This window comes from Pipistrellus kuhlii, unplaced genomic scaffold, assembly GCF_014108245.1.
Source record: "Pipistrellus kuhlii isolate mPipKuh1 unplaced genomic scaffold, mPipKuh1.p scaffold_m20_p_8, whole genome shotgun sequence".
In the NCBI taxonomy this organism is placed as follows: Eukaryota; Metazoa; Chordata; class Mammalia; order Chiroptera; family Vespertilionidae; genus Pipistrellus; species Pipistrellus kuhlii.
The window spans coordinates 61,572,383-61,599,912 of record NW_023425584.1 but is presented as its reverse complement, the minus strand read 5'-3'; the positions used below and the strand labels follow the sequence as shown (position 1 = coordinate 61,599,912).

The 27,530-nt window shown below is 42.8% G+C and overlaps 1 protein-coding gene across 5 annotated transcripts in view; it reads left to right on the top strand.

Annotated features, from left to right (window-relative positions):
• The window catches only part of SH3RF1 (SH3 domain containing ring finger 1), a 162,870-nt gene that overhangs the window by 105,598 nt on the left and 29,742 nt on the right, over nt 1–27,530 (top strand). For all 5 annotated transcript variants that reach the window (XM_036425401.2, XM_036425404.2, XM_036425398.2 and 2 more), the window contains 2 exons: nt 16,118–16,420; nt 21,921–22,031. In XM_036425401.2, coding sequence (XP_036281294.1) covers nt 16,118–16,420; nt 21,921–22,031 — 414 coding nt within the window. The remainder of the gene's footprint in view (nt 1–16,117; nt 16,421–21,920; nt 22,032–27,530) is intronic.

Here is a 27,530-nt window from a genome sequence, read left to right as displayed (position 1 = left end):
ATGAGTTTGGAATTGAATTCCAAGTTTCCAGAGGAATGTCTTCATTTGCTACAGGCTTGCCAGCAGAAGCTGGAACCTCCCCCACCACCCCAATTCCTCCGTTGGCTTTGGTAATGGGAAGGCCCAAGGAACTTGCATGTGTCAGAAACTAAACAGGATGGGCCTGGGGGTTATGATTCCGGACCTGGAGTGGATTCTCTGGGGTCAGAGGTTCAGCTATGGGATTAAGGGGTGAGGTAATTTGAAAGGAGCCGAGTGTTAGAGATAGGTAAAGGGAGAATTGGGTGGGAGAACAGAGATAGTGGGAAACACTCCTGGACTAGCTGGCCCTCCCTTCTTATCTTCAATTGACTTTTTTCTCCTCCCTCAACTTTCTGTAACTGTGGACTGTGGTCTCTACCTGTGTTAGGGAAGGTAATAAAATGGCGGTAGTGATCGAGTGAGTTGCAAACAGATGGCCTGTGATTAAAATACAGAATTCTTCAAGAGGAACTTGGTTGGGGGCACTGGGTAGGGGCAAGAATGGCTGTATAAATGGCTTTGCCTTCTGTCCCTGGGAGCCTTTGTTTAAATTCTTCAGATAGTGTTCTCTTGCTGTTTTCACATCTTCTCTTTCCTCCTGGGAATGCTTGCCTCAGACCCCTCTCCACCGAAGTCCAAGAGGTTGTGGATTCCAGTCTGTTTAGACCGGAGCTTCCTGGATTTGAGCCGGTTGGAAATGGTGAGGAGTAAGACTTCTTTGGGGAAGCACAGGAATTCTTGAAAACACGCTGGCAGGATATGTATAAAAAAGTATATTTGTCAAGAACTGAGTACAGTTAAAAAAAAGGATGTAGTATCTTGCTTCTTTCTTTGTTCAAAAATATCAGTGTTCTACCACCTAGAATGGAAAGATTTTAGCACCCTCATTAATTCGGAGCTGACTCATGCAAGTCTAGCCGTCATTTGGGCAAGGATGACATGATTCTTAGCAAGCAGAAGGTTTGAACGAAGTAAGTGCTAAACACCGGATTATGGATGGTTTTTCAAACACCTTTGTATATTGTAGGCTTATGACGAACATACATTTTCATTAAATTTATCATTTTACTTTGATTCCCAGTCATTTGTTTAAGATACCACTTACCCAGTCTTAAAAACATTAGCAACTTGCTCCTCTCCTGTAGATGTAACATAAAAATAAGCATTCCTTATGTGCATAAGGCATAAAGTAGGCGTGGCCTAACAGTCAAGTCCTCTTAGTCTTTATTGACAGCCAGAAAGACGGGCTCCCTGCCTTGTTCTTTAGGTCTCTGCTAACCTGTCACTTCTGACAGGCTTCCCCCCACCTTATCTAAAGTCATTCTTCCTCTTCCGTTTGCCGTACTTTACACACAAGGTGGTGTGATCATTGGGGGTGGGGGAGGTGACAGGGGGATCCAAGGGAGGGGACCCGACTTGGACTCTGAGCCCAGGTGGCTGAGATTCAAGTCTTGGCTCTGCCACTGATTGTCTGAGGGTATTTGGGCCTGCTCTCCTCATTTATAAAGTAATAGAACCCCTTCTTAGAGTGATCTAATTCCAATGATTTTTATACACAGTGCCTGGCACCTGGTACGAGCTGAGTATGTGATAACTACAGTGACCATCAGTGTTAGGGTTCCTCCTTCATATCACTTTTTATTCTCTGTAACTCCTTTTAAAAATATTTTATTGATTTTTCACAGAGAGGAAGGGAGAGGGATAGAGAGTTAGAAACATCAATGAGATAGAAAGATTGATCAGCTGCCTCCTGCTTGCTCCCTACTGGGGATGTGCCTGAAACCAAGGTACATGCCCTTGATCAGAATCGAACCTGGGACCCTTCAGTCTGCAGGCCAATGCTCTATCCACTGAGCCAAACCAGTTAGGGCTCTCTGTAACTCTTAAGTTATTTGTTAATGTGGTTACTGTCTCCCAGTGTTCCAGGCCGCCATTAGCATGTGAAGTCCTGAGGCGGCATCTTGTCTTTCTGATTTACCTTGGTCTCCTGAGGTTCTGGTACAGCACCTGCCCCTAGAGGGCTCTCAGAAAGTATTGGTTGAATGAATGAAAGAGCAGCTTAAGAACCTTTTGGACCAAAACCAAGAATGAACTGGTTTTTCGATGTTGCCAACTTTAATTTCTTTTTCTTCGGCATTACCATCTAAGCATATATGTTATCGTTGGTTTATCTTCCTGCTGTATTTGGAAGGTATTTTGTGTAACTTTACTGGGATCTTTTTAAAATGAAGCTGGGTGAGTGTTTGGTTATACCAAATTTAGAATTTTTCCAGACTAAGATAATGTTGAATTATTTTGGATACTCTGGAGATTAGATCATGGAGACACTATCTTTTATCTCTAATACTAGAGGCCCGATGAATGAAATTCATGTAAGAGTAGGCCTTCCTTTCCCCAGCTGCTGGCACCAGCTTCCCTCTGGCACTTGGGACCCGGGCTTCTCTTGTAGCCCCTGCTTCGTTCAGAAGGACGTCTGGTCTAATTGGCATATTACGCTCTTATTATTATAGAGAAGATTCCCTAATACTTTCTGAGATGAATTGCCACCTGCTTGAGATTATTCCTTTGGTTTTTCCTTATTGTCAGAGAGCCTCATTAAACACACAAACACACACACACACACACACACACACACACAAAAACAAACAAACAAACAAACAACAAAAACGTTATTAAGTTATAAATGACATAGAATAAACTGCCTATATTTAATGTGTACAATTAGACAAATTGTTTGTTGTTTTCAACTTATGGAACCAACCCAAAAGCAAATCTCAGAGGACTGTGCCATGGCGAGGATAGAATGAGTATTATCTGTCTTAAGGGAAAATCCTCTGTGTGGGCCCTAAGGGTCAGACTGCAACTTCCTCTCCTAAGGAGTTAGGGACCTGGTAAGTAGCATCTGTGTTCCAAGGAAGAAGAACGGAGGTTTGGGCACCTAGTGTGAAGTTGCCAAGGTTATCTTTATTTCTTAACCTAAAGCCTTTGCTCTAGAAAATAATGAGAGCAGAAGACTCAAATCAGTCTTTGATTTCATGATCAGAATTGACAGAACAATATAAAAAGATTCTGTCATTTGTATTTTTGTATGTATTCTTTTTTTCCTTTAACATTAAAAAGCTACATGTTCACCTCATCCGTTGCTGGTGGAGCTGTGAAATAGTGTAGTCACTTTGGAAGATGATTTGGCAGTTCTTTAAAAGGTTAAACATAGAGTTACAACAAAAAGAATAGTGAATGCTCAATTGATTGAAATCATTCTTATTAACAGATCAGTGGGGGGGGGGCAGTTGGGAAGACAGAATTACTATATGACTCAGCATCCAGATCCCCCCCTTTATTTCGGAGGCAAATTAATTTTTATAAAAGCAATTTAGAGAAATTGTTGGAAAGGCAGAATTACTGTGTTGCTTGTCACTCTAACTTTCTCCTTCAATTCTGAAGTAAATTAGTTTTTATAAGCGAGAGTTAGAGAGATTGTTAAGAACTCAGTAAGGGAGAATTATTCTGTTGCTTAGCACCAGATGTTCGTCTTTCATTCTGATTCTCTGAATACTTGGGAGCAGCATTTGTACTTTTTATTTTTTTCAGTGCTGTGGGCTCTGTCCCAGGGTGCAGGTTTTCATGTCTTCTGAATGTTAACAGCTTGATACAAGCCATTGTTGCCTTCCATTCTGCCACAGCGGCAGAAGGAAAATGAGCACTGGCTCCTGAATTTCTAAGGGCACAGGCAGGTCTCTGGACTCCCAAGAACAACTCCCTAATCTATATAGCTAGAGGCAACCGGACTAGGCTCTGGCTGAAAAGGAGTCCTTTAAATTAGGTAAGGAACTTTATTTAGGGCAGTTCATGCTCTAGCTGTTCTTCAGCAGCCTCTTCCTAACGTTAGAGTTGCCTTTTGTTTTCCATTGGGAAAACTTCAGGGAGCTGAGATCTAAAGACCAGTTCATGTTTATTGAGTTCTCCCCCGCACGAATGGACCGTCTCCGGTCCTCTGGGTAGCTTTTAGAGAACATAAAAACGCAGGTCTCCTGTAGAGCCTTAATCAGAGGGCCGAGGATAATGACCAAATGGTGTCTAATGTCCTCAAGGACTCCCCAAGGAGTCCTCAAATTCTTTAGCCTGGCCATTTCCCCCTCCGCATGCCAAGAGCCCCAGCTAAGTTGGTCTTCTGATCATGCGTGGAAAATAGATACCTTGGAACGGCTGCCTGTACAGCTCATCTGGGGTATTGCTCTGTACCTGTATCAGTGGAAAGCTCAACGTTTCTTCCAGCTTCCCATGAAGACTCTACGGACGTAAGAAGCCTCTCCTCCCTCGTTCTCACATGCATAAACAGAACAACTGTCCGCTGGCTGCGCGCGCCCACAGAATGCTCAGTTTGTACCATTCTTACACACGTGGCACATGCCAAGGATATCGTTCTGTGTGGAGATGTTTTGATGTTTTCCTGTGTTCCTTGAAAGCCGAATCTTACATAACAATATTTCAAGTCATTCATTTCTGTCATATAACCACATTCCAGAAAAGTTGGAAAGTAAATAACCTTTAGTCCCATCACATATAATTTTCTGAAACAGCCTTTCATTCTTTTTCTTTGTGCTTTAATGACATGAGACACATGGTCTTGCCTTTCTGTACATTATTATAGTACTGCTAACCATCAGTTGTTATGACCGTGTAATAAGCATTCTAGTAGCTAAACCATAATATGGTTAATCTTCCTCCACCCCCCCCTTCGCCCCCCCATTATTTAAACAAGTTAAGTGACTTGTTTGGGAGTCCACACCCAGTAATTGAGAAGTGAATCATGGTGTCTGTCCATCATTGCCCTGAGCTCCTGCACCAGCCTCAGAGCAGATGCATCTTAGTCTTTCGAATGTTGGGACAGGATCCCTATTTTTATAAAGACTCCCTAAGAAGTGTGGAGCACATTTTGATTTTTCATCAAGAATAATGAAGATTTTCAAGTTATAATGCATAAAAGGTTTGTTTTGTTTCATGCACACCCAGGGAACCACCCCCCCCCCAAAAAAAAGTTAATTTTCACAAATGATTCATTACTCAACACTTTCAAATATCTGAGGCTTTTTTTCAAAGAGGAAAATCACTCATTTAAAACCTTAATATTTTAAGGTATTTTAAATTTTATTATTTATTTTAAAATGTTATTATGTTGCTATATACTAGTACATCCTCAGTTTTGTTAGTAATTAAGGTTTTAAGAAACAGAGGAGGTTCACTGGGATTAACCAAGTGTTCAACCATGTCTGTACCTTGTGAAGAAGACCGAATGGCAAAACTGTGCTGTCCTACACTTTTGTGTGCACGTGACATATAATAACATGAACAGACCAAGGGTCTTGATTATTAAACCAACTAGTGGCCCGGTGCACGAAATTCATGCACATTAAAAGGGAATTAATTAGAGGAAATATTTTAATACTGCTATATGAACTTTCTCTATAATAGTGTCAGAGATGAAAGAAGATTAGTAAAATGTATATGAAAATCTCCCTCGAGTCGGGCAGATTGTGGGACACACAATCAAGTCCTCGCCCACCCACGTGCCTCATAATCTCTCGAGACCCAGACCAAGCCGGCCCCACCCCCGTCAAGCCCCAAAGGGTGAGGGGCACAGCCTCAGGTCCCCTGTCAAGCCCCACCAGGCGGGGGGTGCAGCCTCAGGTCCCCTGGCGTTGTGGTGGGAGGTATGGCCTTAGGTCCCCCAGCCCCAGCACCGGGGCAGCGGGCGCGGCTTCAGTTCCCCGGCTTTGGCGTGAGGGTGTGAGAACGTGATGGCCATTCGCATATTAGCTCTTTGTTATAAGGAGGGGGAACAAGTTTCCCAGTAATGAAATAGAATGTGTTTCAGGAAAAACTTTCCTAAGTGTTATAAAACGGCATTGCCTTCAATTATAGAGACTTGTGGCCGTGTACCTATTAGGTTTCCGTTTGTATGGAGCAAAAATTTGTCTATGTGCTGAGAAGAAGGAAGATTTAAAACAAAAGTATGAAGTCATGATCATTACTCAAAGCATTCTCTTTCTGTGCCAAATTCCTTCTTGGTGAACCCCCTTCCTCCATGTTCTCTACATCTCGCCTGTGTGTGTGTGTGTGTGTGTGTGTGTGTGTGTATCAGTGCTGGGGGACGATTCATTCACTGATTTATTAACCATTTACACATCACTGTGGAATTTCTGTCCGTGGGTCATTTCATATTGGCAAAAGTGTTCCTTAGAATTTAATTACGATTCCATATTCTTAACCTCCTGGGATATCTGTGTATTTCTTCTGCAGTATTCCTACACCTGGTAGTGAGGCCCCTGACAATGAATTGTGTCCATGGGATGTATCTTTTTGGCTTACAGACATTTCTTATTTATGCTGTGCATTGGATGAACAAATACCAAACAGGAAAAAGCATACAGGTGCTGGGTGTGTTGTCACATCCAGTGAGCACTGAGCTGAACTGAGTCAGATTTTTAAATTATTCATCAGTCTGTCTCCTCGGCAATATAATTAGCTTGTAGATCTATCTGTTGCTTCAGAAGTAGCATTACTTATTTATTAAGTATTGCTAAGTATTACTGCCTCTTTAACCTCATCTTTCGGCGGGGAGTTCTCCTCTTCCTTGACACGTTTTCTGCCTATTCCCTGTTCCCAGCCTCCCTCGCCTCTTGGTGTATGGAGTGTTTCTTTTCCTTTGCAGTTGCCTCCTCCTTCCTCCTGAGCTTTTCAGCAGCAGCAGCAGCTTGGTCACATCACATATATAATATTCTTCGACTGCATTCCCCTCCAGTTATGAAACTACCTCTTTCCTTTCTCTGCCAAAATCTTCACAAGAAGCACTTACATCCGCTCACTGCCTCTGCTTTCTTACTCCCTGCAATCAAGCCTTTGGCCCCTCAATCCCATGAAAGTGCCCTCCTGCTTGCCACCTCAATGCCTTTCTTTTTTTTTTCTTTTTTTCTTTTCTTTTTTTCTTTCTTTTTTTTTTTTTAAGTTCTTCTTTTGTTCTTTTATCCTTCAGTGACATCTACCTCTTTCTCTTTTTCCCTCCCTCCCTCCTTCTCTCCCTTCCCTCCTTCCTTGCAAAATTAAACCATTGTAACTACCATTCTTAGTCTCCCTAAAACTCTGTCTTTTTTTTTTTATTTCTGGGGCATTGGCTGGATGGTTGGTCAGGAAAACTTTGCAGCGTCTTTCCATGGCCTGAGAATTCTGTGCATTTTGCGCTTCCTCCTGTCCCTGCTATCTGACCTACATTGTTCTCCCTAAGTCAGAGAACACTAACTGGAATGACACCACATGACTTTTGTGTTTGGTTTGCAGAGTGGTTTTGTTTTAATTAGTTGTAAAGATAGAAAAAAATCAGATTTTATATAGGTCTGAATTCCCACGTTCCTTTTAAAAACAAATAAAAATCAGTGGATACTGGCAAGCAGCTGTCCAGTTGAAGTATAATATGAGTCACATGCCTATGGATACTGGTATGCCCCTGAGAGAGGGCAGACACCCCTGGGTTCACCCTGGTGTCCATGGCCACCGCTCCCTATTAGTCTCTATCTTGCCTTCTTCAGTCATTGACCTCCTCTGCTCAAGCTCTGCTGGCACGTGAATTCGCACCTCCTTCCCTCAATGTTAGAAATCCATAGTGCTGTGTCCGGGGTGCTCTTTTTCTCAGGGGGCTGTTTCTCTGTTTCTCCCTTTCCCCCCACCCATTAGTATGGCGAGCTTACAATAGTCATTCAACATTTGAATTGAGTAAAAGGCTCCATTGGGTTTGATTCAGAATAATTTTGTTTGGGGTTGAGAAGAGTTATTTGTATTTTACAGAGGCATAACACTTGACAGATTAAGTCCAACTCCATGTTACATATAAAAGCGAGACACACACATGAGATTATGTGACTTACCCAAGGCAACAGAGCAAAGGAAGGGCTGGCTGGCACCCCTCAGTGAGTAGTGAGAACAGCTTCCATTCACCTAGCCCTGTGGTCGGCAAACTGTGGTTCCCGAGCCTCATGCGGCTCTTTGGCCCCTTGAGTGTGGCTCTTCCACAAAATACCACGGCGTGGGTGAGTCTATTTTGAAGAAGTGGCGTTAGAAGAAGTTTTTTTGGCTCTCAAAGAAATTTCAATCGTTGTACTGTTGCTATTTGGCTCTGTTGACTAATGAAGTTTGTGGACCACTGGTCTAGCCCTTTAACCTGTTCTCGTTTCTGCCTGGAATATGCAGAACTGATCCCACCTTCCCCATGTATGCAGCTGAGAAAACTGAAGCCACCAAATTTAAATGGTTCACCCAAAATTCCTCAGCCCATGAGGGCCGAGACCTGACTCCAATCCCAAGCTTTTCCAGTGGCTTTCCTATGGTGGTTCTTTATTCAGCTCTCTAAGCTAACATTCTTTTTAGGCTGTCCATGAAACACACCCTCCCATTGTCCCTTACATCTCAAAGTCAGAAACGTGGGGGGAGAAAAGCACATTCTGGTTTATTTATTTATTTTTCACAGCCCAGGGCTCACCGAGGCGATGTTTCCTCTCTCTTACCTTGCAGTGTAGAAAGAAGGTTCCTTTGAAAATCCTTTCCCAGGGCAGGATGTCCTGTGGGGTGCATTTGGGGTCTGTGCTCCTCACTGCCCTCCTGCCAAAGGGGTGACTCTCACTGCTGTTGCCAGTGAGATGCTTCAAGGCTCAGGAGGCTTCAGAAATGTGGGCCCTAGGAAGTCAAGGGAGTCGTTTCAGTCATCCTTTTGTTGGTGTAAGAAAGGCCTGGACCTGTAGAAAGTCTTCCATACGTTTATTTGAGCCAAACTGACAGTTGCAGGGAAGCAATATTTCAGTGGATTGAGAAAGTGCTCTGGAGAGTGGTGGTTTTGTAGCTTATATTATACATTAGAATCAAAGGAGGAAATGTGGGGGGATGGGGGGTTGCATGAAATTCACTGGTGATAGACTAGGGCAATGGTCTGCAAACTCATTAGTCAACAGAGCCAAATATCAACAGTACAACGATTGAAGTTTCTTCTGAGAGCCAATTTTTAAAAACTTAATCTTCTTGTAACGCCACTTCTTCAAAATAGACTCACCCAGGCCATGGTATTTTGTGGAAGAGCCACATTCAAGGGGCCAAAGAGCCCCATGTAGCTCAAGAGCTGCAGTTTGCCAATCACGGGACTAGGGAGTAGGAGAAAGCAAAGCAGGGAAGTCTCTGGGACTAGATAAAGAGTAACGAGTAAAGTGGGAGACACATGCTTCTTTCACATTTGTGGGTACAGGACAGTTAATAATTAACATTTACAGCGCTGTGGAGATGGTTCTCAGGGAACGGGATCATAATGAGGGGCTGTGTTCTCCTGCTGTCATGTGAAGTTGCACCCTGAAGGGTCCAGAAAAGGGATTGCTCTGACACTCCAAGGGTGTGTTATTGTAAATGCAGAAAGACAATAGACAGACTCACTTAGGGTAAAGCTTGACCTTTGTCAAGGAAGCTACAGGCCTAGGTTGTGACTACCCACCATGCCCTGCTTTGGGGAATTTTCCTCCTAGGTGGTTATTTTTAGTCTCTTGTGTGTAGGGCCTTCTGTGGAGGCCTCCCTGAGCTTGTCCGGTTTAGCATGTGGCCCCTTTGTGTTCAGCTAATCGTTGTGCTTAGTGACCCTCTGTGTCTGGCCACCTTAGGTGCAGCTTTGACTAAAGGAAATACAAATTCCCCATTGCCATTATCTAAAAAACATTTTGCAAAGGGTTGTAATGTGAGGGAAAGTATTCTCATGTCTTTTAGGAGGAGGTCAGTGCATGGATTTCTGTCCCACAGTTCTTTCCAGTGTCTGTTCTGGGGAGGGCACGCTGGACCTGGCCGTGCAGCAGAATGCTGAAGTGCTCCACTTCTCTCTTTCTCTCTCTCTCTCTCTCTCTCTCTCTCTCTCTCTCTCTCTTTCTCTCTCTCTCTCTCTCTCTCTCAAAAATATTTTTTTTTATTGATTTTAGAGAGGACAGGAGAGGAGAGATAGAAACATTAATGATGAGAGGGAATCATTGATTGGCTGCATGCTCCCCACTGGGGATTGAGCCCAGAACCTGGTTATGTGCCCTGACCGGGAATCGAAACTGTGACCTTCTGGTTCACAGGTCAACACTCAACCACTGAGCCTCACTGGCCAGGCTCTCTTTTCTTTTTTAAGTTAAATTTACTGTGGTAACATTGGTTTATAACATAATATAAAATTCAAGCATATAATTTTAGACTACAACATTTAATCATGGCTTTATGAAGGTTGAATTTGGGTGAGATGGACCGTTAGCTAAGTGGTGATGGTACCGCCACTGAGCCATGTGGGAAAGCAAAAATGCTAGCCCCACCTGATTCTTGACACAAAACCAATGCTTCACAGGGTCAAATATTGAGATGTAAAAAGAAAGCAAAGAAAGAAGGAAAGGAAAATACTAGGGAAAAAAAAAATTTTCTTTTTAAAAATAATTATGGCATAAGATTTTCAAAGCATAATGTTAAATTGAGATGCCATATTGGAAAAAAGATTGATAAATTTGGCTCAGAATATAAAAATGTATGTACAGCCAATATATATCAAATTTAAAAACAAATTGAAACAGTATTTTTACTTTGATGGATAGATTTTTATATATATAAAAAGCCAGCATTTGGAATGCCAGAATGAGCAGAATGACTGGAACAACCAATTGCTATGATGCCCACTGCAATCGACCAACCTCCAGCAGCCCCTTCCCCACTCCCACCCCCGGCCATCCCACCCCCCGATTGGCCCATCTCACCCCACCCCAGTCGGCCAGGCGGCCAACTGCCCACAGCCCTTCCCCCATGCCGGGCTGGCCCCAATCAGTCCCCCATCAGTGCTGGCTGGCCGGACCCCACCTGTGCATGAATTCGTGCACTGGGCCTTTAGCACACATATAAATATATATATGCATTCATATTGTGTTAGAGAATGATTTATGTAATACCTAAAGAACACATATAAATGTATAAGAAAATATCAATAATCTAATAGAAATATGGATAAAGTATGAGAATAAGCAAATCCTAGGGGGGGAAAAATAGACAATCTCATTAATAAATGGAGAAATACAAATGAAAACAGTTTTCTTCCTCTTCAACTAATAGAAGTTTTAAAATTAATGATAACACTTAATACCATTAACAATAAAGGAAACAGGCCTTTTTACACACTTTGGGGAGGTGATGAAAATTGACCTTTTTTTTTTAGTTCAATATGACAGTATCCTTCAAAAAAAAAAAAAGTCCTACGTCTACACTTCAATATAACAATTTCAAATAAAAATGTGTGTTGGCTATACATACACTTTTATATTATAAGCCAAATTTATCCATCTTTTTTCATTATGGCATCTCAATTTGGAAGTTTTCCCTGAAGATCTGCTTGCCCAGACTTGCCAGGCTGTATTACATGATGACATGTGTGCACTGCGGGACAGCAGACTGTCAACCTGTGTCTGTTGATGTGAAAAGGTGCTCAGGAGATTCTGTTAGAGGCGAGGATAGTAATTTTGTTAAGATTAGTGGAGTAGATGGATATTTAACAGCATCCATGTAGGAAATATGTTACATTTATAGTATATTACATTTATAATATGATTTTTTCAAATCCTTATTTGCCTTTTATTGAAAAACTGTTAGGTTCTGGGAACTCTAGTGTCTTTGTATTCTCTAGTGTTCAAAAACTAAAGCCTGGTTCATCTCTATAGCGTCCTATAAAATAGTCAATATTCAAGTTAGTTTGCATTAAAATTTTTGTTCCCCTTTTAAAAAATGTAAGTCCCAGTTGTTAAAAAAAAAGGCCATATTCTCTTTAGCGAAGAGGACAGCCACATACACAAAAATTATCTTGGTATTTCTTAAGCTGCCTTGTGGTTGTCATTATTTTGTCAATATTTTCTTTTTCATGTTCATGGATACTTTTGATAATCTCAGAGATGAATTCTTTCTAAATTTTAAGGTTTGCCAAGTGCTAAGATCAACACATCCAGCTAGACCATAGTTTTCACACCTGTATGCTGAATTTTACCTTGTATCCAATCTAAGTCTTATCAGATATTCCTTACCAGGTGTTTGGAAGAAGGTATGTTAGTATATACATTTATTCTGCAGGTGATGAGTGCACTCCTAAACTAAAGGTCACGGCTAGATAAATGTCATGGGAAGGCTAGGCTACTGAGCTCAAACATTCACAAATGAACTTTAACAAAATCCTATTAAAACCTGTGAGGTCCTTGCTTTCCTGTTGTTACTCCAGGTTAAGTCAAACTTACAACAAAAGCCTCTTTAGGTTTCCGCCTGATTTACTTAATGCCTCTACCAAATAGACCTCACTTTATGATGTTCTTTGCGACTTGTAAGGCAGCAAATACTATCCTTAATACTAACCTCTGCTGCTTTAGAAGAACTCTAAAGTAATTTTAAAATACGACAACATTCTGCTAACAAATATTAACATCCATGTGTGAAAGGGAAATGCAGGAAAACTATACTAGGCGATTTAGAGGAATAGAAATTTAGAGGGATGAAATGGGAAAGTGATCGCTGTTTAAAGTGAGCTCACTATCAGTGTGAGGAGCGAAAAGAGACAAAAGATCACTGGCTCCAACTTCCTTAGTTCATAGATGAGGAAGCTGCCAGCAAGAGCAGTCACAAAGTTAATGGCTGGGCCTAGAACTGTGGTCTTCTGCCTGCAATTTGCTGGTTGCATCAGACTGTGTATCCATCTGCATACACATGTTTGTGCACATAAACTGTTTTTCTAAAAATGCCAACCCTATGGCTCAGCAGTTCCACTTCTGAACATATTACTCAATATCCACCAAAAAGACATGTACAAGAGGATTCATGGCAGCATTGCAGTTAATGACCAAAATCTATAAGAAGGGAGGGAGGGAGGGAGGGAGGGAGGGAGGGAGGGAGGGAGGGAGGGAGGGAGGAAAGAAAGAGGGAGGGGGAGGGGAGAAAAGAAAGAAAAGGGAAGGAGAGAAGAAAGGAGGGGAGGGAAGGGGAACCTAAAATAAATCAACAGTAGGGTGGATAAACTATGGTATATCCACACAATGAAATATTACACAGCAGTTAAAAAGAATCACTGATTCATGGAGCAGTATGGATAAACCTGGGTTGGGGATGGGTGGATGGGGAGGGAGCATGTTGTTGTGTGAAAGAAGCCAGACTTGGGAGATTATGGAGCGCATTTGTGTTCTGTTTATTTGTCTGTTTATAAACTCCTTAAGGTCAGGGATCATTTCTCTGCACCTGTAGCTCTCTGGCACCTAGCACGTTATCTGGTACATAGCGGGTGCTCAAAGGGTAATTGTTGTAATGGAAAATATATGATATAGAAAAAGCCACATGGCAAGTTTTGTTTTTGTTTTTTTCTATTGAGAAAAGCATTAGGAAAAATAGGGAACAATAATTAATTCTCAGATGTTTTTATGAGAGCACAGCCTATGAAATATCAGGACAATGTTAACTATAACTGGCACTTGGCTAGGTATAACTATAACTAGACTCTGGTAACATCTCAGACTTTTCCAATACAGAACCTGCTATGGGAGCCTATGGTTTGTCTTAGAATGAATTCAGTCATGATACCAAGCAGATGGAATAGCTTTCTCTAGTCATCTTTGTGGCCTCAATGAGGAGGAAGTTGACTCAGTCCCTTCCCGGTTTCTATTCCAGTGCAACAGAAGTGCTGCTGAGCTGATGAGTGGGGGTTAGCACACTGGTGAGGTCATGCTTTTGAGGATTCATGCCTTAGGGACCAAATGAGCTTACACTGGAAGAAGGCTTTCTCCGACTCTGTCCTCTGGCATTGCCGGGTGGCTGGCCATCTCTTTGGGGTGATGAGTTTGGGATGAGGGGAATGGAGTAGCTCTTATGTCTTGCTTTGATTTCAGACTCCTCCTTGTGTAGGAATGAGGGCCCAACCACCACATGGCTTGCTGAGGTTTATTAGCACTCCACACCAAGGTTTGGGCAATCCCTACCACAAAAATAAGACATTACATTGCTCCCTTGAGGTATTTGATTGTCTCGGAGACCACCCAGAAGGCGAGGTGGCTAAACTAAGGTGGGACTGGTAAATTCTGGATCTCCTGGTCGAATGCCATCGCACTGCTGTTGTAAGACTACCCTTCAAACGTACCTCACTTCTTCATCCCTAAACACGTAGCACCATGAGACGTGGCTTCTTTCTCTTGCCGTGGGGCCCCCGGCATTGAGAGATGGTACCATGGCATTCCTGCCTGCTGTTCCAGGCTGTCACATGGAAGAAGTCCTATAAGTGAAGGAAAGGTCTGCTTATGTTTGAAAAAGATGTGCCCTATTACTTACAGATCAGACAGGCCTGGTGAATTCGTGTCCTTGGGGGAACCCAGGGACAAACTGTTCATCAATTTGCAATCGTCTATAGAAGCACGGCGTGTTGAGCTGCAGTTAACACAGCTTTGTGAGCAGCCACTTGCGCCAGAGCAAGTTCACTGTTAATTAAATGCTGACCGGCTGGTAGGACATTCGCATCAACAGGATGAAAAGACATGGTCCTCGCCAGTTAGGTGGGTGAAAAGTAGCATTTGGTGATGCTGGTTAACCTAAAGGCATTTGTGAAGTGCTGAGCAGGCAGTGCGGAGGTGGGAAAGGCTGTGTTACTTTTCCTATTACCTAAATGACCTTTAAAAAGTCTATTTTGTATCTCCGTGTTTCATGAGAGTTAAATTATACGCAGTGTTTTCCCATTATTCTATTATCTAGGTAAGTTAAATGCAGCTTGTTTTCACTGGAGCTTTCCCGGGACATATTTTACCTCAGGGAAAACAAAACCCTCCAGTTCCCTCCTTTCTCACTGGTGTTATCTGCCCCGCGTGCAGCTTTCCTCCTGTTGGGCCATTACTTCCTTCACACCCAGGCAACTTGTCAAATGCAGCGAGGTAGCTCGCCAACAGGATGTGAATCTCATGTTTTACCCTCTTACGGTTTAAAATTTAATAATTGACACGATGATGTGAAAAAAAATACATATCAGGAGTTTTTACCAACCATTTTGTGAGGCTCCCCCGAATTTATTTGAAAGTAGATGAGTTAACATCTCTGGTTTCACTCTTCATTGTCTCGCTCATTTCCACCAAGCCCAAAAGCTGCCCCTTTGGATGTTCAGTTGTGCTTCCAGCAAACCCCCAGCCATTGCTGGGCAATAGAGTCATCAGTTGGACAACTATACCCTTTCTAATTGCTCTTCTCTAAATTTCATCAGTGAGCTAAAATAAGTCTTTATTTATTCATGGCAATTTTAAAAATTCTGAAGATTTTTGGGAAAAAAATATTTCTTAACCTTGTCAGTCTTGCATTGAACCGTTTCTTCTTCTTTAAAAAAAAAAAAAATATATATATATATATATATATATATATATATATTTTTTTTTTTATTGACTTTTTTACAGAGAGGAAGAGAGAAGGATAGAGTTAGAAACATTGATGAGAGAAACATCAATCGGCTGCCTCATGCACACCTCCTACTGGGGATGTGCCCACAACCAAAGTACATGCCCTTGACCAGAATTAAACTTGGGATCTTTCAGTCCACAGACTTACTCTCTATCTACTGAGCCAAACCGGTTAGGGCCGAACCATTTCTTCTTGATTTAGCATCCCAGTATTGAGAGAGAAAAAAATATCTCACATGGAAAAAATATATACCCACTTGCATATGCAAACTTCAAAGTGGTGATGTTAAATTTTAGATGAAAATGTGTTGAAAAGAACCCTGGCCTGGTGGCTCAGATGGTTGGAGCATCATCCTGAACATCAAAAGACTTTGGGTTTAATTCCAGGTCAGGGCACATACCTAGCTTTCAGGTTTGATTTTTGGTTGGGTCACGTATGGGAAGCGACCAATTGATGTTTCTCTCTCATATCAGTATTTCTCCCTCTCCCTCTCCCTCTCAAATCAATAAATGTATCCTCGGGTGAGGATTTTTAAAAAGCATGTTGAAAATAAATGTCAGTGAGTCCTTGAGAATTGCCTAACCGGAACTAATTTGTTGGTTTGCAGTTTAACTCAGCCGCTAAGCAGCTGATAGAGTGGGATAAGCCTCCTGGGCCAGGAGCTGATGCTGGAGAAGGCCCCTCGGCAGCAGCTCAGGGCAGCACTGCCTCAAAGCACTCCGACACCAAGAAAAACACCAAAAAGCGGCACTCCTTCACGTCCCTCACCATGGCCAACAAGTCCTCCCAGGCGTCCCAGAACCGCCACTCCATGGAGATCAGCCCCCCTGTCCTCATCAGCTCCAGCAACCCCACGGCCGCCGCGCGCATCAGCGAGCTGTCCGGGCTCTCCTGCAGCGCCCCCTCTCAGGTAGGTCACCCAGAAGGCGGGAGAAGGGGTCGGCCACAGAGTGATCCAGTCACGAACCAGTGTGCTCACCAGCCAGGAAATTTTGTGTGGTGTAGCCTTCGGAAGGTGGTAGCTTTCTTGGGGAGCAAAGCCTTTCTGGTTTTGCCGGTGGAAAAATGGAGAAGGGAGACATGATTTGAGCATATTCCACCCAGAGCGACACAGGCATTTTCAAAGGAAAGATCTGAAATTATAAGATAAATTAAATAATACTTCTCAGTCTCACTAAGCACTCAGTTTTACAGAAAGCTGCTTTGGGAATTCTTGCCAACCAAAACGTTTATCTCTATCCAAACTGAAGATGCTGTGGTTGAAACTCAAGAAGTTTGCAGTTGCCTACATCTGTGTAACTTATTTTGGTATTTGGTATTCTTAGAGTTCTAGAAAAGGACATAAAGAAACATTTAAGGTAGAAATTGGCCTAGCATTTTTTTTAAAAGCTCATTAATTCATCAAGACTTTGGACTGTCTAAAAAAAAGTAGCGACATATTATTCTTGTGTTAATAAAAAGGCTCAAGATGATGGGAATATTGGTTTAATCATTTGACAAACCTTTGCTGGGTGCCTTATTGTAGACTCTTCGTGGAACTCCGTGTATCAAACAAAATAAGATGCAGGACTTTCTCGTTTTAGGCTTAATTCTGGACTGCAGCATGAGCACCGCTCTGCCCTGCTGTAGTCATCCAGTTAGATGATAGCTGTATTCTTTTCAACCAAAGTCCACAGAGCCTGGACAAAGTAGCCTGCCACAAGTGGGACAAATGTCTTTAAAGTCTCATGTTTTATTTATAAAATGTACGCATATTTTATATTCTACTCCATAGTATTTATAGCTGTGATTTAAAAAAACAAAAAAAAAACACACACATAAAAATAAATTGTCTTTCCTTAAAGGGAAAAAGGAGAAAGAAGAGGGGGGGGGGGAGAGGGAGAGGAAGAGGAAGGGAGGGAGGGATGAGAGGAAGAGAAAGGAAGGGAGAGAGGAAAGGAAGGAAGGAAGGGAGGAAGGGAAGAAGGAGAAAGAAGCCAGCAGCCCTGGTCAGTTAGAGCATCATCCCAATACACCAAAGTTCAACCAATGAATGCATAATAACTGGAATAATCAATGTCTCTCTCGCTCTCTCAAAATAAATAAATTAAAATTCAAAAAAAGCCAACAAACATATAGTCCTTATCCTCAAGAAACCTACACAGTTTAATAAGTATCTGTTTTGGACCACAGACTAAATATTTACAACACTTTTTGGTATTCCTTGATAATACTACTAAAAATTATTTTCTCTCAGACTCATTTATTTGACCTTGCTCCTTTAGATTCACACTGTAGGTTATGAGATAAGTGCTTTCATTCTCTGAATGGAATTGTGTTTTGTTGTGTTTTAGGTAGTAGGGCCATGAAACTTTTGATCTTATGAGGGAAATAGGACACACACACACACACACACACAAAGGACTAGAACATGAGGTGATGAGGGCAGAGGTCTTTGTTTTGTTCACTGATACGTTCCAAAAGGCAGACATACAATAAGCACGCAATAAACTACTTGTTGAATGAATGAGTCACTTGAACAATGGGTAGAGAGCTACGTGCTATTTTACATGTACTAACTAGCTGTCTAAAAAACAGACCAAATCAGAGCACCTAGTACCAACTGAGGTTCCTCTGGAGGGATTCCAAATGGAAGATTTTGAATGAGGTTCTGAGGGAGGAGGCTAGTCAAGGTGGCCATTCACTAATAGAAAACAGGATCATTTGAGTGTGTTTTTTTTATTGTGTGACCAAGCAACATTTTCACAGCGATGTTTTCTTGAAATAAAAGATAAGTGTTTGCTAAGTATAATGGCAGCTCACCATGGGGATTGCTTTAAAAGAATAGACAGTAATCCTGGCAATAGAGGAAATTAGAAGAGAAAGGAAGATAACACAGCGTTTAAGTGTTTGCTAGCGAACATGGCAGTCGGGTGTGAGCTCCCTTCATGCTGATGATAAAGGGGGAGCGGCTGTTGTTTTGGTTTGAGCAGCCTAGGACACAAGGCTGGTTCTCTGTTCCCTGAAAGCAGTTTCCCCTTCAGCCATTCCCCACTCCTCTTCCCTCGTTCCAGTCCCTCCTGTTTCCAGTGGTAGCATGTGGCCTGGGGCGAAGTTATGTCTGGAAGAGGATGGGAGGTGTTTGAAGTGCCGCCTGCCTGGTTCCTCCCGCCTAGGTTTACAGAAAACAGTCCTGTCTGGGTGCCGTGTACATGGGAGGGAACCACAATCCACAACAGAGCGATGAGTACAGGTAGCCCGTGGGACCAGCAAACGCTCTCCTGCCGGGGAGATGAGTGGAGATGGGAGAGAGGCGCGGGAGGCCATTTACAATAGCCCTCTCCTTCTCTTCTCCCCAGAAAGGGACCTCAACAATAGAGCTGACTGAGGCCCATGGCCAAATATGTCTCCTTCCATTGGCCTGATACGTCTGTCTTCCTTTTCCTTAATTAGGTTTGGTTTCATTTATTTAAAAATTCAAAGTAAGAGGCCTAAAGAAGTGAGTGTTGTGATCTCACCCAAATTCAGTGCTGGAGCGATGGGGGTTTCTAGCTCACCTTTTCACCACATGGTAGGTCCTTGTCCTCCTGTTTCTGGATGGCAAATTCCAAATTCCAGGCAACAGGATGGACAGTGAACTGAAGAAAGGAGCAAAGGGCTCACTTCCTATTTTACTCGGCGGCTAAGGAGTGAAGGCTGCCCTTCCCAGTATGTGAGCTGACAGATTGTGTATGGGCCCCGCTGTCCAGGTGGGTCCTCAGAACAGATGTGCACAGATGTCCGTGACTGACACCTGTAAAAACATGCGATGCCACAAGCAACCCAGACATTGTGTCTGCTCCTCTGGCCACACCCAGGGTACTTTTTGGCCTCTGCCAGCTGGAGGAGTGATTCACGAGAGGGAGAGTTTTTGTGGCATGTCTACCAATATGTTGCCAGTGGCTCCGGGGGGAGGCAAGAAAATTCACCCGTTTGTTTCCTTTTGCTCTCCCCACCTCTTTCCTCTCTGCAGAGCCCTTTCCAGTAGAGAGACTGATCTGAGGTTCCCTGAGCAAAGAATGAGGACAGCGTCCAGTCAGGTTGTCCCGAGGCAGGACACGCACACCCTCAGCCACTTTTCTCCTGCTTTCAGTCATTCTTTGGGGACCATTCCCTCTTCCTTTGCTCCAGTGCTAGGATGTTGAATGGAGGCTGGCAAGAGTCTCTCGAATTCGGTGCTTCACTCCTACGGTTGCTGCCAGAGACCTTAGGGCAGTGTTTCCCAACCTTCTCTCATGATGAGAATCACCTGGTGGAGTTGTTAAAACTCAGATCCCTGAATCCCAACTAAGAAGTGCTAAACTAGAATTTTTGAGAACATATAGGTAAAATTGCCTACCTAACTTAGTGCTCTGTATATAAAATCTGTCTTAGAGCACTAGTTAAGTATACAATTTTACCTATATGTTCCCAAAAATTCTAGTTTAGCACTTCTTAGTTGGGATCCGGGAATCTGTGTTTTAACAACTCCACCAGGTGATTCTCATCATGAGAGAAGGTTGGGAAACACTGCCTTAGGGAACCTCTGTCCAGCTCGTCACGGGGTCCAGAGACCCGAAGTGCCTTCCGTGTCCTAGATCATGAGTTTATTAGCAGCTAATTATTCTGACTCCCAATCTGGGGCTTTTACAGAAACGTCAGTTCATCGTGAGGTCCTTTTTAGATATTGGTAGGGTCAGGCCCAGGAAGCTGTATTTTCGGCGGGTTTTCAGCTGTCCTGGATACTGGCGCGCACTTTGAAGCGAGCGTCATTGCATTTCCTAAGAAAGACTCCCATCTTCTGTGTGGCGCCCACTTGCAGAAGCCCTGGGAGTGTGCATATAAAAAGATTTATTGGATGAAGTGGCAGCAGGCCGCGAGGTTTTATTCGAAGAATGAAAAACCACTGTGCTTCCCATTACAAATTGATTTGAAATAGACTTTGATTCACAGAAGAGAGAAAGTGAGGGTTTGAAGAGAAACTCCTGTTAGCGGCACCCCTTGAATCTGCTTCGGTCAACCAGAATCTGAGCTGACAGGCATCGAGGTGGTTTTCAAAGGACATGGGTGCCATGTACAGATTTATTGGTGAAAATAATTCAATGCTGGGATGCTGATTCTCCCGGCCTCGGCCGGGGCCAACCCAGTGGGACACTGAATGTTCCTGCAGGCCCTCTGGGAACTAACTAATCACGGAGCTTTTCTTTGTCCTGATAATCTCTCTTTTAATTTATGGGAATTGACGAAAGTATGTTTGGGATTAAATTTTTATTACAAAAGGTCTGGCGTGTTTGGTACAGCATTGTTTCCAGGGGAAGACAAGGTACCAGCAGCCAAGAACATTTCTTTAACCAGTTGTACGCCATACGCGTCTATGGATGAAGCTGCAGATCTTTTTTAATTAAATTCAAAATATTGTGGTTAACTGGTTCAGTCGTGAAGGCAAAACCTAGTTTCTGCAGGAGCCCCCGTCCCCAAGTCTGCACCAGCCAGTCACAGTGTTGCATTCTGCAGTCAGACCTGTGTGCAACTTGACTGAACGTGATCCAGTAAACAAACGCAGGCAATGAACTGACCTGAATCACTCCACTCCTTTCTAGTAAATTAACCTGAGGTGGTATCATGGATAAGACACTGTGAAAACTGGGTATTTGACTTGACATCATTCCCATAAAGGTTTTCTCAGGGATTGTCTGCTGTAGGCATGTCTATAGGAAGCTGCATTTTCATTATGTGTCCCCACTGAAAGGTAGAAATCATGAAAACGATTCTGAAAATAGCAGAAGAGCTTAGGCCTTTCACATAAATTTAACATATTGATAGGCAGGTGAGTATTCAGCCACAACCCAACCCGATAGGATCTTGAGGGGAATTGCCAGGAGGCTGGTGGACCTAAGGCCTGACCGTCTGAAAAGCCAGTTGGGTTGGCGGTAGCATCCCCGGTGAGGGAGCATGTTCCTGTGAAAGGCAGCCGTAGTTGAGTTCTGTATGTAAAACATGGCAGTGGCCAGTGTTGATCATGTGATTTCCTAGTGGCTTCATACAAATTAGGTAAGCAGTAAATTTGGGTTGAAAAAACTGAAAGGGTTTCTGCCTTCCAAAAAAAAAAAAAAAATACAGATTTTATTTTTTAAATTGTTATTTGCTTTCCCAAGGTTTAGCTGGAATAATCTATTGTATTAAATATAGCCTTTTGCTCAGTGGTTGAGCTTTGGCCTATATGAACCGGATTCCTGGTCAGGGCACATGATAGGGTTGCAGGCTTGATCCCCAGCTGGGAGCGTGCAGGAGGCAGCCGACCAATGATCCCCTCTCATCATTGATGTTTCTATCTCTCTCTCCCTCTCTGAAATCAATGAAAAAATAAATGTTTTAAATATAGCCTTGTTATTAACTTTTTTTTTCCTTTGCAGGTTCATATAAGCACCACCGGGTTAATTGTGACCCCGCCCCCAAGCAGCCCAGTGACAACTGGCCCTTCGTTCACATTCCCATCCGATGTCCCCTACACAGCTGCACTTGGGGTGAGTATAGTCTCTCCCATCTGTTTCTCTCTCAGGGATTAGTTACGTTAACCTGGCACACTCCACCTCCGAGCACCTGCAGTTTACATGACACATGCTATCGATAGGTGGGGTGTGGCTCTTATGTTTTATCTGTTATCTCTGTTAATCTCACACACACACACACACACACACACACACACACAAAATAGAATCTCTTGCCTGCACTCTGTCCAAATTCTTAACAGTGAGGATCAGTGGCCTGAAACTATTAGGACTCCTTAAAATCCTCTTAATTTTCATCATGGTTCATCCTGATTTCCTGAAGGCTTCACCTTCATTCTTTTGAGTTTCTAGAACTTGCTTAACTTCTTACAAAAACACATTAATAGAAATCCTGAGGAAGCTGGCTAAATGGTTTTCTTGAGTCATGTGACACGTCGATTTTAAATGCCTGCATGTACGATTCACCTTTTCGTTTCTTGTCTTCTACGGTATAACCATAGCCATGGCTGCCCAGAGATCCCTGCTGCCTTGGAAGAGCCCTTACATTACATTTGATTTTCTTTCTGCAAGCATAGCATCCTGCAGACAGAATCTAAACACTAATTGCTTTAAAACATCCTTAACGGGGGAAATTAATAGGAAGAATGAGGGCAGCCAAGGGAGAGAGACACCAAGACGAAGATCACTCCTGAGACGATACAAGCAAGTACAACCTCAGGTAGCAGAAACACAGTTGTTAAATCCCTGTTTCCAGAAATTACAGGCAATTGAATGGCAAGGAGACATCTCTCACCCCGGCCAATGCCTTGGCTTATACTTTCAGACTTTCTGCCAGTGCGGAGTTGAATGAGGACAAAAAAGATCACTAAATCAGATGTCCCTAGTGAGCCCCACCCTTGTAAATTGCTTTGCCCAATATCAGCTGGTGGTGATGCTTTCAGAGAAATGGTGTTGCCCAGTGGCCAGGGCACAGGCCGGGGTTGGAAGCCCAGTTGAGCTACTTACTGTTTTATGAGCAAGAAAAGTTACGTGGCCTCTTTAGCCTCAGTGTTCTTACCTGCAAAAGGAGACTAACAGTACCTGCTTCAGAGAGGTAGAACCTAGAATGTAGAGAGAGAAGGGTGACTGTTATTGATCTGGTTATGGACCTCTTCGACTGTTTCAAGATCGGCCTGTGACATGTGCCACTGGTTTGCTCTAAGAATGCCATGGAGGGCCTGGTTCATTTTGTCATTCAGTTTTCTCTACTCTTCGTACCAGGAATAGTGAGGCTTCTAAGCAGCTGGTTTATTCTTAGGTTGTGGATGTTATATATGTTGTAAAGATTCCATTTCCCTCTGCTAGAGTGCTTAGAGCCAAATTGGTACCCTTCTCTTACTGGGACCTCACCACGTTATTAGTCAAACTTGGCTCCGTCTAGTTTTACTGTTTTCACTTTCCTTTTGCCCCATTTTTCTTCTTTTATGTTTGTCTTGATACATTTTATAAGTCATTGAAAACTGACTTTGAAACAAGATGGGATATAAATAAATGCAGTTATTACCTAGCTTGATTTAGAATTCTGAAAAGGTTTTATCGAGTTAAGCATGCTCTTGTTTTTACATAGAAGTTAATAATGTCCTGGCTATGCCCTGGCTAGGTGGCTCCATTAATTGGAGCGTCATCCCATGCACCAAAAAGGTCGCCAGTTCGATTCCAGTCAGGGCACACATACCTAGTGTGCAGGTTCGATCGGGATGCATATGGAAGGCAAGCAATGTTTCACTCTCTCTAAACATCAGTGGAAAAACTATCCTTGGATGAGGATTAACAGCAAAAGATTAAAAAATAAGTAAAATAATTTTTTTTTAAATATGTCTGGTTAAAGATTAAAGTACTAGGGTGTTTTTTTTTGTTTTGTTTTGTTTTTTAATGTTCCCAGTACATTATAGTTTCCTTGACAGTACAAGTGTTTGGATTGAGAGGGTGAGTTGCATTAATCCATCTGGGGAGATGGTGAAATTCAGTTAACTTACCAACATGGGTTTTCCCTGGGATTCTGGTAGCACTTGGGTGGTTTTTTTTTGTTTGTTTGTTTTTTATTGATTTTACATAGAGAGGAATTGAGAGGGATAGAGAGTTAGAAATGTCGATGAAAGAGAAACATTGACCAGCTGCCTCCTGCACACCCCCCACTAGGGATGTGTCCGCAACCAAGGTACATGCCCTTGACAGGAATCGAACCTGGGACCCTTGAGTCCGAAGGCTGACGCTCTATCCACTGAGCCAAACCGGTCCCAGCACACTTGGGTGTTTTGATTGGAGTCAAGTACTATAATCACCCTGCCCTCTCACCCCCGGAGAGGACCCTCTTTCCCCCCTTCCCACTTGAACAACCAGTTGGTATTCCCATTTCAGGTGGCTGCTTTGCATGGAAAAATTCATACTTGATTTCTTTTTGTCTTTTTTTTTTAATGTTTTTTTTATTTATTACAGAGAGAGGAAGGGAGAGGGAGAGATAGAAACATCAATAATGAGAGAGAATCGTTGATCGCCTGACTCCTATATACCCCACACTGGGGATCGAGCCTGCAACTTGGACATGTTGCCCTGACCAGGGATTGAACTGTGACCTCCTGGTTCATAGGATCACAGAGCCACACTGGCTGGGCCTCTAAATTTATTTCTTAACAGGGGAAAAAAGCGGATTTTCCTGATCTTCGGAAAGTTAATTAGTGGAAAAGACACAGAGCTGAGTCTCACCCCTTGTGGGTTAACATTTTTACCATGCACGAAATGGCCAGTCGCTCTTAGCTGGAGGTGCACTGTCAGGCCCGTAAAGGGGGAAGGTCACAAGAGAGCATGAATATACAAAAATTAATACACATTTAATGATTTCATCCTGGGATTCCAGGAGAAAGCTTGCATGTTATTCAAGACGAAGGTTTATTAAATGGTAGTCTACTGTGCCAATTTCACTTAATGAAAAACGAATTATGAACAGACATATCTGTCATCCCAGGAGATGTCTAGGTCTCAAAGCCCCTGGCAGGTTGGCAGAAATATTTTGCATTTAAAATGTTGGGTTTAAGTGGAAAAAAACTCTCAGGAGCAGGTACCCTCTGCATTTCTCCTTAATCATGGGTATTCTTTTTGAAATTTGAGGTATTTCCCAAGACTTTGAGCAGTATCGCAGCAATAGTGTGTAGCCTGGTAGGGAGGAAACCATGCTTTTCATGGCGTGGGTTTATAGGTAATAAATGCCCCCACTACAGTAGAAAATGAAAGCTTTTTCTACGATTTGATCATTTTTAATCTTCTATGCCAAATGAAGTTATGAGCATATTGTCTCATACATTTCACAAGGAACTGTTAAAATGTTAAATAGCTAATCTTAGGAACAAACTGTTATTACATCTATCTGATTCAGACATTAGTCTATTATTAGTAGTGAGGGTTTTTGTAACTATTATAATTTTTGCAGGGGAGGAGGATGAAGCTCTTAGTCGGGTATCTTCTGTACAGTGGCAGGGGAGCTTTTAAACGAGTGACTCATAATCCCTGACCCTCTGTGCTGGCTGAGAGGTGTTTAGCTGTAAGATGTCACAGGGTGCCCAGGTAATTAAAAGCCAAATATAGACTATAGCCAACTTATAAACAGATTACATTCTAAAAATGTGTTATACCCTATTTTTTTATTTTACTTACACACACACACACACACACACACACACACGGTTAAAAGATACAACATTAGCCTTGCCGGTATGTCCCAGTGGTTGAAGATCGACAGTGGTTGAAGGTCAACATGTCAACCAGGAGGTCATGGTTTGATTCCGGGCAGGTTATGGTCTCAGTCTCCAGTAGGGGGCATGCAGGAGGTAGCCGATTAATAATTCTCTCTCATCATTGATGTTTCTACCTTTCTATCTCTCCCTCTCCCTTCCTCTCAGAAATCAACAAAAATATGTTTAAAAAAGTAAATAAAATGTAAATGATGTCAGATGAGCCGATGTATAATTAATTCATTATAGTCCAGAATTTACTGTAGTCGACAGGATCAGGGAAGGCCTCTGGAAGTGAAGGGATGGGCCTGCCATCCTGGCAGTTTGAGAGGAAGAAGGAGAGCCTTTGGAATTGGCAGGAGTTGCAGACCTCAGGATGAGCAGTAGGATGTGGCCAACACCGTCATAGCAACAGAAAAGGACTCCAGCATCTCAGACACTGAGGCCCTTTGATCCATTGCTCGTTGTTCTAAGGGATGGAGGCACAGCATGTTTTCTCACTGGTGAAACACTCACGGGGGATTTGTTATCTCTGTCTGCCGAGCCCAGTGCCGGCAGCACAGAGATGAGTAAGGCAGGCCGTCTCGAACTTCCCCGTCTCACGAATCACAACAGTAGCTGCCATTTCTGAGCTAATGTGGTGCTCCCGGCACAGGAAAGGCAGCACACCCAAGCTAGGTCTAATTACAAGGCCGCCTCACGGGTCCATGTATTAACGCCTGGAGACCTTATGTAATTTATACAAAGTCAATTAACTAGTACAGGTATCTCTTCTTACAGACCAACCACAGAACAACAAACACACCATTTGTTAGCGAAATTCCATTCCCCAAGAGATTTTTTTTCTAGTTCTTAATTCCGCTTTCCCCTTTAGACATAATCTTCTCAGCATTGGCTTCTAGCATTTTTAAATAGATTCTTCCATGTTTTTCTTCAGAGCTGTACCCACAATTGACTGGTTTAATTCCAGTGAACGTCCACCTGAGATGCAAGACTCACTCCTTTTCATCTTCATCTTAATTTTATTGGATTCTGACACCTAAGTTATTATTATTATTTTTTTTTAATCACTAGTATCAGCACGTTCACCTTTCTACTTCCTACCCATTGCTATAAAAAGTAAGGTAAAATACTTAAATAATTGTACACACACTGCTGTGTGCAGATGGCGATGCTGCTGAAATCGGTAACACGGTTGGCTGGTGGGCGCGTGCCCAGCCGTAGCTGGGCCTGTTGCATCACCAGCCGGTGCCCCTGCGTCTGTGTCCGGTCCACAGACAGGCTGTGCAGAGAGGTCCGTGTGTGGGGTTGAAAGCGGGTTGACTAAAAATCAGATTTAAAGAAACAATTATGAGTCTGGGGGATATTCAGTGGTATTTGCCCAGAGGATCCAGAAATGCCTGAAGTCTGTCCTTCGGTCACTTTTTCATGTTGGGAGGTGTGTGAGGGAGATGCATCCAGTAAGGGACAGTTGGAAAGAAAATGAACCCTCCATTGTCCGTTGACCTTATAGCTAAAACCCAGTGCAAAGCGCTTTATAGGTAAGACTTTGCCCCCGTTTAAACCCCTGTGTTCATTGCAGTGTTATTTATAATAGTTAAGATTTGGAAGCAGCTCAGGTGTCCATGAGTAAAAAGCTGTAGTACATTTACACAATGGAATACCACTCGGCTATAAAAAAGAAGGAAATCTTGCCTTTTGCAACAGCATGGATGGGCCTGGAGAGTGTTCTACTAAGTGAAATAAGTCT